At 38.4% G+C, this 13083-nt stretch overlaps 1 protein-coding gene across 1 annotated transcript in view; it reads right to left on the reverse strand.

Annotated features, from left to right (window-relative positions):
- The window catches only part of ZNF335 (zinc finger protein 335), a 41402-nt gene that overhangs the window by 15196 nt on the left and 13123 nt on the right, over positions 1-13083 (reverse strand). The window contains exons 2-11 of the mRNA XM_072403798.1: positions 12144-12848; positions 10274-10472; positions 7621-7695; positions 6091-6309; positions 5776-5883; positions 5559-5687; positions 4489-4684; positions 2892-3069; positions 1153-1265; positions 409-427 (exon numbers count right to left, since the gene is read on the reverse strand). Of these exons, the coding sequence (XP_072259899.1) occupies positions 409-427; positions 1153-1265; positions 2892-3069; positions 4489-4684; positions 5559-5687; positions 5776-5883; positions 6091-6309; positions 7621-7695; positions 10274-10472; positions 12144-12833 (1926 nt within the window). The 5' untranslated portion in view covers positions 12834-12848. The remainder of the gene's footprint in view (positions 1-408; positions 428-1152; positions 1266-2891; positions 3070-4488; positions 4685-5558; positions 5688-5775; positions 5884-6090; positions 6310-7620; positions 7696-10273; positions 10473-12143; positions 12849-13083) is intronic.

The raw sequence follows: 13083 nt of genomic DNA on the forward strand, positions 1-13083 counted from the left end.
CCACATTTATGAAGGGGGTGAATACAACAGTGCTGTTATATGCTAAAAATAACAATGTTTTATGGCAATCTGACATATCCCCCCTTTACATATCTCCCTTGGTACAGGATGCAAAGATTCAGTGCCTCTTTAGTGACCTTTGAAGACCAATTTCTCCAAAATGTTTATATATAAAAGATGAATTAGAGCTTGTTTAAAGTACTTTTACTGCTTGCTCGGAATATGCAACATTTTAGTATGTATAGTTTAGTCATAGGTTCAAATGTAATGTTTGTGCCAGTTAAATGTTCAGTATGGCTTATACTATACTGCAGAAATGAAAGAACAAAGTAATCTAAGTGTAGGGAAGGGGGAGTACTTTTTGCATAAAATGGGCAAGCATTGAAATATAAAAATAGATTAGCTTACCATTAAAAGTTTCTTCTTCCTGAAAAGTAAACAGAAAAATATATATGAAAAATGTCCTCTGGTTATTGCAAAAGAAATTTTAAGTCATTTAGAATTCCCCGCCATGAATTCTTTCTCCTGGGCACAGTTTTACCTAAGATTATTCGTAAACCTGGACCATGAATAGATATAAAAGACACAAATGTGGTTCTAAGTTTATTATTAGACCATTAAGGGCATTTATTTTAATGTAAATATTAGTACCTGCATTTGACTTGTTAGAGCAAGAGAGTGGAAAAACTGGGCGTGTTGCATACAAGCAAAACGAACTAGAAGATAACTTTAGTTTCCTGCTACTCGTTCACTTATCAATCAGCAGGCTGGGATGGCAAGTGAACACTTTGTTCCTCTAAAAATGTAACAAAGCAAGTGGTATCATTCATCTGGCATGTCGTGTGGCAAATATGTGAAAACCTTGGCAATTAGTGGACAGAAATACAAATTTATTGGCATGTAAAATAGCTCAGGTATATGTATTTCATCTATATATTTTTTGGTTTGTGTGATGTTCATCTTTAACCTTGACCGGAGGAGTGTAATTCCATATACAGCCTTGGTTCAGTGTCTCTATAAGAATCCAGGATTCAATTCAAAGATCAACACACATTAATACAAGTTTCTATACGTTAGCTCTGTTGCTACCCTAGAAACATCTTAGCCATGTCGGCTTCACCTTAATGCCAAATAAAAATACTAAATACTTACCGTTCCTGCTTGTGCACAATAGAGTGCCTCAGCACATCCTTCTTGTAGACACTTGTGTAGTTACACTGGTCACATTTGTGTGGCTTACTTCCCTGGTGGTTGAACATGTGATCCTTAAAAAAAGAAATCAAAATTATCCTTTTACCTGAACCCCTCCCTCCACTCTAACAACATCACCTGCTTACCTATTACCACACTATAAAAACCTTGTGGCTCCCTATGAGGGGAAAATGAATGACCCCAAGTGTAAGGAAGCAAAGAACAAAAATAGAAGGATAAAGCAAGGGCCATGGAGACATTTAAAATATTGTCACAATATAATACAGTCTGGGCTGAGAATATTTGCTTTTCTGTCTATATCAGCAACAGTAAGTGAAAATGAAAGAAACATAAATTTTATTTGAAATACACTTTTCCTTAATGGGTTAAATAAAGGATTAGAAACTAATACATTATTTCACCTACTTAGAAATAGAGCCGACAAGAAAAAAAGGTAGATAGAAGGATGGCTGGTTATAGACGGTTTTTATGATAATTTTAATAGACTTTATATTAGATTCTCACATCATGATGTAGATTAGGAATAACAGGATTTTGGAATACAGAGGATGAAGAGTAGATGAATATGGCATAAAAGTATGGATGAAATATATATATGTATTTTCATCCATATCGTTATGTGTGTATATACGAGGGGGTGCTGAGAAGTTCCTGGTTTTGCCCCCTTCCAGATGAAATAGAACAATGAGTGTGGGGGCATAAGACAGCCTAATATCTTAGCATGTATCTGTGCAAATATCAGGTTTTTGCGATTTTTAAAACTGTTTTTTTTTTTCCTTTTAGTGAAAAGCTGTGATGGCAGAGGCACAAGCAAGTTTCCCGTCGTTGGAGTTACAGGCCGTCATGACGTTTTTTGTTTCTCCAGGGAAAGTCAGCAACGGGCATTCACACTGAGATGTCACAAACACTGGGGGAGAAGTGTCCTTCCTACAGCACTGTCATAACCTGGATATCTTATTTCAAGACTGGGCATTTTACCGTTGAAGATTACCCTCGCAGTGGGTGCCCCCCAACCTCAACTGCCCCGGCGATGCTGTCCATGAGCTGATTATTGAGGACCGGCGAACATCCGCAAAAAAGCCCAGATACTTCACATCTCACAGGAGCGTGTTGGGTTTGTTATCACCACTATCCTAGACATGCCAAAGCTTTCAGCGAAGTGGGTGCCCAAATGTTTGAACAGTGATCAGAAGAAGGAACGAGTGGAAGCATCCAAAGCTGTTTTGGCCCTTTTTGAAGCTGCACAGGACTTTTTGGCTAGGTTAGTGACTGAGGATGAAACCTGGCTCCACACCTGTGATCCTGAAATCAACTCATCTACTCATCTGACCTGGCCCCTTCGGGCTATTATCTGTTCCAGAATTTGAAGAAGCACCTGAAGGGGCAACGTTTTGAAGTCATTTCTGACGTCAAAGATGCTGCTGAGAGCTGGTTTGCGGCCCAACCAAAGGACTTTTATTTGAACGATCTAGAAAAGCTGCAACTATGCTGTACCAAGTGCATCAGTCTCAGGAGGGATTATGTTGAATAAATGTGTTATTTCATAACTCTGGCTCTCTTCTTTCTGGGCAAAGCCAGAAACTTCTCAGCACCCCCTCGTATATTAGGTAAATGCAATCTGAGATTAACACATGACATAATAAATATATGTATATAATTACACCGGGTAACACACCCACCTTCAATGAAGACCATCTTCGGCATTGGTAGTTACACTGCTGACACCGGAAAGTTTGAGGGTCACTGCCATCATGTGAATTCACATGGAAACTATAGTCTTCTTGTGTGAGGAAGCGGGAGCCACAGATACGGCACATGAATGGTCTGAGTAGTGGCTTACTTGGAGGTTTATAACACCTGCACATCATAGGATACAACAAACAATCATCAAACATGTTAAAAAGTATGGTAGTGCTGTCTACATATAATAATAACAACAATGAGATGTAACTAGACCCTAGAACTCCTGATATTAACCTTCTTTTTTCTCATGAAGGCAAACTATGCCTAGGTAGAAATAAGAGTATCAATTACCAATTAGGGTACTGATACTGTTCTCAGATACAATTTTTAACCATGGCTGATAAAACTCAATGTTCAATATCTCCACAGTTGAAGTGATAAAGGACCCCTCTTAGGACAAACACTTCTTTCCAAAGACATATTTTCTTACTACCGGTACATGTGCTGTGAAAAGTCCCTTTATTGCTGAACAATTCTTGGTTTAATAAAAGAGAGTAGAAGAAAAAGTGCTAGTAGTAACTGTAACCAATATTAAGATGCAGAGAGATGATAAATAACACACAACAAGGATGGGAGTATTAGTCCGAGGTGTGGACTGTTTTCCGAGACAGATGCACTCAAACTCTCTTTTAAATGTAAATTTAATCTAAAAAGTTTTTATTTGGCTTGTTTGACCACCAAATCTGAATTCATTGAGTTTAGACATGGTATATTAACTCTATACTATCTTTTCTTGTGACCTTCCACTCTTTTTGTGGGCTACTCCTTGCTTACAAAGGCATGAGTATTAGCCTTTCTCCATGCTGACACTATAGCTCATCATGTGCCTCCCTGATGGGCTCTGTGAAGAGGTACAAGCAGAATAGGTAGCATGTTCCCATCTGGTCTCAGAATAGCAGCAACTGTCAGGGTATATTGGATATGGTAACAGCAAGACAGCGGCTGCTTCTATTATAATCATTAGAGTTGGAAGTGCAGGGACATTTGAGAAAAAAGAAAAGTATAATTTCCATAAACACTGCTGGATCATAATACAATTATATTTTCAAAAGCTCTCACTGATACCTGAATGATACATAAAGGTTAGCCACCTTGTCACTTGCCTATATAACACAAAAGATTATGGCATGCGCTGTATAGAATAAGGATGTTGATAGAGGCAAGAGAAGAGTGACAGAGAGATGAGCTTATCAGTCTGCTTTTCCATTGCTACCCCGTCACTGTGTGAAGGAGGGAGAAGACCAGTAAGTGTTTTTTCATTTGAGCAAAGACAACAAGTATCCTGTCCAGACAAACGGGGCTGTTCTGTAGGCAAATATTTGTAAATCGTAGCACTGGATAGACAGATATACAAATGCTTTGGCTGGTAAAACCATGCCCTTTTATTTATTACCACTATGTATTTAGTTTTTGTGCCTGAAGTTCAGGTTTACAAAATCTCTAAATTGCCCAGAAAACCATTTTTCTAATTCTAATATAATTTCCAGAGACTTGTGGATCCACAAGGTAACTACAACACAACCATACACTCACCTGCGACCCCTGTAGCGCCGATACCTTTTACCCAGGAAATGTTTGGGTGGGCGCCCACGTGGCCTAGTAGGTGGTTTCTGTTCCTCCTGAGGAAGGGTGGGGGAAGGTTCTTTGTTTTCAACATCAGACAGAACAACAGAAATTTCAGCTTGGCTTGCAGCTGCAGGCATCTGTGGACCTCTGTCTTTTTCAGGTTCTACAGAATAAAACAACATAGATTATATTATAGTTTAGTGGTGCTGGTGTATAAAGCTTTAATAAGGGTGCCTATAGAACTTTGATTCTGCAAGCAATTTTATTCTAGAGAAGGCTACAGGATAAAAAAAAAAAAACACAACTTGCTGCTACTAGAAACCCTTAAACCTCTTTTGCTGGAAGGCCTCGGCAAACAATGTGAAAGCGTTGGATGCCTTTGTGTATGCCTAGTGTAAGGAGCAAAAAAGTTTTTGTAATTTATCCTCTGATCTTGTTTTTCCTACAACAACTAAATTAGACCATTGCTTAATAAATCCAAACCCATTTACTAAAACATGGTAATGCAATTTTAAAAGTTTTCAAATTAACGTATTAAAGTCTTCCTTTTATGTATTATAGCTGTTTTTTTGTGTTTAAAACTGCCAGAAGCAACCTGTTTCTGGAAGCACTGAAGAGGCAGGGTACAGAAATCAGTTCGTACAGCGATCAGACATGCCCCTTGCACAGAGATTCAATCAACACAGCCATTCATGAAGCATAAATGTTGTTGATTTGAAGACTGTACAGGGGGTGTTTCAGACTTCTGCACACCCAGACTACAGAGCTTTACAATTGACTGGGAGGTTTAACATTTACTCTATAGCAATGTATAAGTAATCTCAGACCAGACGGAATTCACATGGGGCTTGTTCTTAGTAAAACTTTTTATATCCATTTAGGTTCATTTCAACATACCAAAAGAGTACTACAAAACAGAGAATTTCCTACAGCTTGAAATTTGTGTCAAACAAATACCATGGTGGAACTGATGAAAGCATAAACATAAAAGGGACATTGCATAATCTTCAAGTTGCTTATAATAAGATATATTGTACCTTGTATGCGTGGAATCTTACGTGGTCGCCCAGGTTTTCTTCGGGGTCTCTCTTTAGCCAAGGCCACATCTGTACCCTCAAATTTGCGACTATTGGTGGCATCCTCTCCTGGGCTGTAATCACTGTCATCTAGAGCACACAACAACACCCGCCAGAAGTTAAAAATTTTGTGCAGTTATTACAAGCTTTTATGTTTTAGAGAAGAAAGATTCCTCACTTTCTTGGTCATCTATTGCTCCAGCATCCACAATATCGTCTTCATCGTCGTCGTCATCTTCTTCTCGTGATCTCACAGCTTTACGGGAAAATCGTCCATCTCCAGAGGCTAAACAGTCATATTTAGTAATATAGTCAGTCATATATAGTAAAATTAAACATGTTTTCCTAATAGAGGAGTGTGAAAATATCCCAGGCAACTGCCATTCAGGGGGAAATATATTTTAATGGAGGTATATGAGGAGTTATTGATGTAATGTTTTATCTTTATAAAGGGCATATCGGCATTAACCCAGACAGTGCTGGGTTTCCTTACCTTTTGGCATATGTCGCTCTTTTACATGGCGAAGAAGAGTGGATTTTGAGGTACTCTTGTATTGACACATCTTGCATTTGTACTGATGAACAACTACCACTTCCATCAAACCCTCCAAAGCATCCAAGTCAGAGGCTGCCTCAGGCACACCAGTTGACTGAGGTGCAGAGGCCTCATTAGCATTGTTTGGATCGACAGTCACACGGTAACTATTTGGGACTGAATTTTAAAAAAAAGCAGATTTAGATAGTTACAGTATCGTAATGTATAATAGGATAACACACAGTGGAACAGATATTTGTAAGTATAAAACATATTGTGAGGAAACGGGATCATCAGTAACAACTATCATTCAATCAGATATCAGTTAACAAAAGTCTAGAGGAGTAGAAAACCTGATCTTTGTTAAGCCAAAATTACTACTAACCTGTACTGAAAATTACATATAAGCTTTAGGATGTCTAATCTATTTACGTTTTGCCTTCATTGGCTTGCCCATCTTTATCTACATAAAGATGGACGATAAATTATAAATAAAAAAAAAAAAAAAAAATATATATATATATATATATATATATATATATATATAGTAGAAAATTGTTATATTTCACCTAACTTCTTTCAAATATATTGTACTAGGCAACAGGAAGTGGATATTTCAACTAGGAAACGCTGGGTGAGATATCAGAAATCCAGGAAAGAGGGGTTGCCTTAGCAAAACATTGTTTGCTGAGGACTTTGGTAAATGGTGTTGTTGGGCCTGGATTACTATGGAATGATGAGCAGGTTGGTAGTGGGGCTCCTCATACCCTCCCTGTCCAAAACAGGTTTCCTACATAGCTCTCAGCCAGGTGATGGAGATCAGCTCATTTCTGGGCTATAAAGGTCTGCACTATAAGCATGTGTGGGTGGGGGGAACTGGTTGAACAGACTGTCTTTCACCATTGCTGCTGAGGTCTGCTAAAATGACAAAAAGGACACTGTAAATTTACTTTGAGTTGTGTTGTGTGGCTGGTAGTAGGTCCGTATAGAAAGGGTGATCTTGTGTTTAGTTAGTGCTCAGCTGAGCAGGAATTTATTTTGTGTTTTTGCCTGTATGTAAAGGCGTTATATTTTGCTTGTGGATGAAAATAAAGAAAACAGGCAAATCCCTGTGTAAACTGTACCGTTGTGTCACTGTCTCTGACTGCTGTGCCTACCACTATTGAGCTGACCCCTCACAATATATATATTATATATATATATATAGCTATATAGTAACACCGACATGAAATGTTGCACCTGTATGACTGAAATAATTGAATATAAATACAAATCAGGGGTGGACCAGGGATAGTCAGGCCGAGGAGCTGTACGAATATAAACTGCACAGGTTAGTTCTATTGATGTCACCATCAGACAATCTCCCTGATAAAAGATTAATGACGATTGAATACATGCACGTAGACACAAAGTTTATCTATTATACAACAAAGGATGAAACTACACAATGTATACTGTTTAAGTATACAAGAAACCAGTCCTACTTACCATTCTCTGATTCCTCTAGGATCAAGTACTGGGTGATCTCAGGATTTCTGCCCTCAGAACTTGTGACAATACAACCTGGAAGTAAAATAAACATTGCATCAGCAAATGATGGTGATTTTCATGACAAGAACTCAGAATCTTAGAATTGCTTTGTTATTACAACTTAAGCAGAAAGAAAACAGAGGTGTTTCCCATGATAATTCAACTTTTTATTCATGTTCTTGCAAGCACTGGTAAATTAAAACTAAAATGGACAACAGGGAACTTGGTGGTTCTCTGCATTAAGTAGGATAAGTTAAAAATGCTGCTGCATAAGTTTATTGAAACTTAAGGATTATTGAAAAGATTAGATCAGAGTCAGGGGTCAAATGTAAATGTCTGTGTTAGAGTTAACATGACCTGGCCTAAAACATTGCCAAGGTAACAGTTTTAGGGTACACCACCATATGGTGTCTATAAATAACACAGAGTTAGGGCATTGATCTTCCACTGGCAGTAATGGGATAGCTTAAGAGAATTCTTCTTCCTACAGCGTTGATTTACTGCTAGTGGAGATAGTGCACAATTTTGATTGGAGAGATCAAAAAAAGAGATTGGGTGACAACTTTCCTATTCAGCCATGGAGAGAAAGATGCTGTAGGAATGGGTTTCCTCAGCACTTCACAAATTACAATATAGCTAGGATGACATGGCCATTAGGCTTCAGATCAAGCCCTGACTACTTTACATATGGTTAAAAAATGTCTTAACCTCCCTAGCGGTTCTTTTATTTCTGGTTTTATATGTCTAAAAGCGGTACATTGTTTTTCATGAAAATTTATTTTACAGTATAATATTATAGTATCAGTATAATAAAGTTTGAAACACAAAATCATGTAAAAACAATAAATTGAATATATTAAAAAATTATTTAAAAAAAAACCAAAACATTATACTCATACTATTATATATACACTGTAAAATAAATGTTCTTGAAAACAATGTACTGATTTTACACATAAAAATCCAATGTATTGAATTCAATACAGTTATTTTGTATTGAATGCAATACGAATGGATTTTGAATTTCCCGCCCCGCCTTGCCGGCAACGTACACACGCACCAACGTCACCAGGAACTCCCCCAGTGACCATCAGGCTCAGAAGCCGGCCGGAGGAAGAAAAAAGAAGACAGAGATTGCGACGATGGAAGGCGCAGGACGCCGGCAGATCAGGTAAGCGCTGTATTTACTTACCTTCCATAGGTTTACATACCCCGAGTGTGACTCGGGGTTAGCGCTTTTAGCAACTTTTTTCTACCCCGAGTCACACTCAGGGTTACCTCTAGGAAGGTTAATTTCCCTTTTACCTTTTTGCCATGTGTTAACTGTAAACATGCTAACCTGCCTATCAAATCCTGTGCCCCTTTCAAATATTAATGGCAGGCACCCCGATGATGAGCATGTATGAGAGCAATGACTGCAGGTAGACTGCCTTGAAGCCACTTGGGATTTATACATCACACAGTCCAGGAGGTTTCAGAACAATATTTCTGCATGCATTGTGACAAATCAACAGGGACCAAATTATTCTCACATAGTCAAAGATAAACACAGATCCCCTATGCAGTACTGCACAAAGGCACTGGTATTACCCTAGAAACATTTTATACCAGGTCAGTTTAATTTTAGAGTTTTAACACTTCAGGTTAAAAAATACTTGGGAGTTAAAGTGGAGTTTTCACAAAAAAAAAAAAAAAAAAATCACCCACCCTTAATTGTGAAAAGCCCTCAATCCCTCCACAAACTGAGCCCAGCGAGTCCTGCGTTGTCTCGACTTCTCTCTTTCCAGCACTGGACGGAATGGCAAGTGTGGCCATCTCCTTTCTTCTGAGTTCTGCTTCACATCACCCAAACTCGCACTGATCAGGTGATGTGTCTTTCTGTAAATAGTAAAGCCCTGATGATGGGAAAGACCCTAATAATGCATGCATGATGTTTGGCATGCACAAAAGGAGCAGCCCACAGCCTCTGGGGATATGTGACGCAAGTATCCCAGAAGGCTGCAGGTTTCCTCTTCAGTCTTTACTGGTGCAGCGATAGAAGGGTAGGAGATTTAAAAATTAAATAAAAAAAAAATAAAGTTTTCTCCATTATTTAAAAGTGATAGCCATTCTTTCATATAAATGCAAAAATGTTACATGAGGTCCACTTTAAGGAGTAAAGTTTGAGAAGATTAAAGAGAATACTTTTGGGTGATCGTTGTGGTGTTGGAGTGTTGTTAGGACCTCCCTTGTAAATAGAAATCTTTGGAAACATTCAAATGTTCTTTGTGAATGATCTTGAGATGCGCTCAATGATAAAGTAATCAATACAAACACACATACACATATACAGTGCAAACTTATAAGATATACATTTTCTCAGCACAAAATTTATTTTTATTTTTTTCGGCTTCCCTTTATGTGCTGTTCTAGTCTTCAGAAGACTACACAGGTCACAGGGCCAGTTTTAAATAAACATACAAAACTGCAGGATGGCAGAGTTCACACGGGGACGGACTGTGAGTAGCAGCCTAAGGTAAACTTGGAACAAGTGATTCTGAGTCACAGTGGCTGCTGACAATACATACACATATAGCAGACACATGATGGAATGGAATATTTCTTTTTTTACCTTGAATAAGTTGCGGGTTGATTGATCCGTGTATAATCTGATCCACAGAATTAGCAGGATAAGCGGTCCCTGAGACATCTGAGGGCAAGATGATTGTTTGAGGTGACTGGGTGAGAAGCGACTGGCAGATGCTACACACTCCGGGTACAGAACATGAGTTGGGTTGACAGGAAAGCATCTGTGTATTAGATATTGTCCCCTAGAAAATCAGATAAAAACATATTCGGAAAACAGCATAATCAGGAAAAGGTTTACTATAAATAACAATAATGATATGACCAGCTATAAATAAAAAGTTTTTGATTTTATGGGGTAGAAAATGGGGTACAGGGACAGGGCAGAAAATACGGAGACAGAACAGCAGAGAACAAGAGTAATTACAATAAAGTGAAGAGAAAGCTCTTATCGTTTGTTGTGGAGAAAACTATCAAAGGTAGGATTACTCCTAATTTAGGAGACATACAAACTCTATTTCTGTTGTGCCATAGGGCAGAGGCAATAATGCTAACAAGAACCCATCCAGAACTACACCCTCTCTAGACACTGGGCTGGTCATGGGACTTTCCACAATGGTTAAACAGGATTTATTTTCCTGAAGACCTTCATAGCAAAGTGAATCTTAGACTAGGCATGCAGGAGGCAATTCCGGAGCATCGTAATGTCAGCTCTTTGGTAGCAATCTTTACTGTTAATCCAAAGTGAATACTTCCTCTAAGTTTTGCATACAGTATGGACAAGATAAAACCTCCATCAGGCTTATATTGCTTATAGAAACAAAAAAGCAAGCAACAATATCCTGTACAAAAATGAGGTTGCCCTTTCTAAGGTGACAGATGCGTGTGTTAAAATATGTAAAATATGCATCTGCACTGTAAAGCCCTATAGACTTACACAGAGAAGTTAGGCTGCCCATCTACCTTCTCTTTAGATGTTTTGGGGCTTGACTGTGTCCACTGAAAGTAAACTAAGGGGCAGAGCCACAATGGCAGGAAACATACGGATTGCAGAAGAGCATTTATGTGGAGGAAGATGGGTTACTTTAGGTGAAGAGACTTTGAAAGTGCAGTTATTATTTAAATATGACTCTGCATAGATTTATATTTTAGATGATCAAAGTGGTTAGAAAAGGTTCACTTAAACAAAACTTGAAAAGCCCCCTAAATCAGCACTATCATACAAAAACTGCTGCTTCTATCCCCTTTATATTATATCCTTTGAAACACAGCCAGATTCACCCTTAAGGACCAGTTTATTCTAGGGGGTTAAGATCATGACACTTTGAGGTCTTTATGCTATTAGCATACCAGGCAGAATGGGTGAATAAAACTGCAAGGGATACACATATTTGTCTTCATGACAATTTGATGAATCAGCTGATGGGGAAAATAACAACTTAATGAATCAAGTGTGCCAAATTCTTTTTTTTCTAGATTAGTGTTCTGTGCAAGACCCAGCTTGAAAAACTGTGTGTAGTAAACAGTATTGCAAAATAAAACACATACAGTGTAGTCATGATGCAAGATGACGTCTGGCAGCTGTGCGATTGTATGGCTGGGGATTTGTTTTGTGGTTGTGGTGGAATCAACAGCGCTAATGTTGTTGGCACAAAATACACCGGACTGTCCCCATTTTCTTAATTGTATATATATATATATATATACACAATTATTTATATATATATATTGCAAACAAGCAGGTTGTGTTATAAAACATACCGGCCTATTTGCAATGTGCAATGACTGGTACATGACATGACCATATCAGATGTCGGGTACCCAGTATACTCTAGGTGGGAATAAATAAAATCTCTGGTACTGATGTGTATGCTTGGTGCTAAAACAATGCTCTCAGAAGTCATATTATTTGTCACCTCTTGTATTCTTGTTTCAGGAACACATATGGTATTGGACACCGGCACTTGAAGGATTTGCGGATTGGCTTGTTTGAAGAAGCAGGTTTCTGGCTCTCCCTCTTTAGTATCAGTTTGGTTAGTCTGCCTAATATTTTCAATAGGGTTGTCTGCTTCTTCCTCCAGATTATGATTATCTATATCCAGGCACTTAGTCACTTCCTGCAAGGCCTTGCTTATTGGACTTTGCTCAATATCAAGCTGTTCCGTGTTCTTTGTGTCAAGACTCATTGATTCTTCACTTGTAGAATCTTCTGCTACCCCTTGTATTGTGATCTGATGTCCATTTTGTTGGCTATCAGCTATGTAACCAACATCAACCGCTTCATTGTTGTCTGTAATCTTAGTTACATCTGACACCTCCATGCTGTCTTGGCTCTCCAGGATACCTGACTCCTGTACTTCCATGTTGTTCTTCCCATATGGATCTTCTGCTTCCATATCATTTCTATTCATTTTCATTTCCAGTTCATGTTTCTCTGTATTTTGTATATTTGGCTCAGCTGTCTCTGTTGCCATGCTGACCTCCTGAAATTCTGAATGCATCAGTGATATATCAGTGCCCTCAGTACTTATGGACACGGAGGAGTCTACTTGAATTTCATCAGCATCAGGTCCGACCATGATGTTCTCATTAATTCCTTCCTCCATTTCTGGACACAGTCCCTGTGTGGAGACATGGGACAATAAAGGCTAAACATTGGAAAAGGTTATTATAATATTAATAAACAATATTTATATAGCGCCAACATTATTATGCAGCCCTGTACATTAAGTAGGGATGACTAAATATATACATCAGTGCTCAACCCAGACATTTTTTAAGCTGGTTGGGATGAAATTGTAGGCGAGTGGCAGTCCCTATATTGTCACCCAACTCATCAGTAACCACCCAAAAACA

The sequence above is a fragment of the Pyxicephalus adspersus genome, chromosome 3 (genome assembly GCF_032062135.1).
Source record: "Pyxicephalus adspersus chromosome 3, UCB_Pads_2.0, whole genome shotgun sequence".
Lineage (NCBI taxonomy): Eukaryota > Metazoa > Chordata > Amphibia > Anura > Pyxicephalidae > Pyxicephalus > Pyxicephalus adspersus.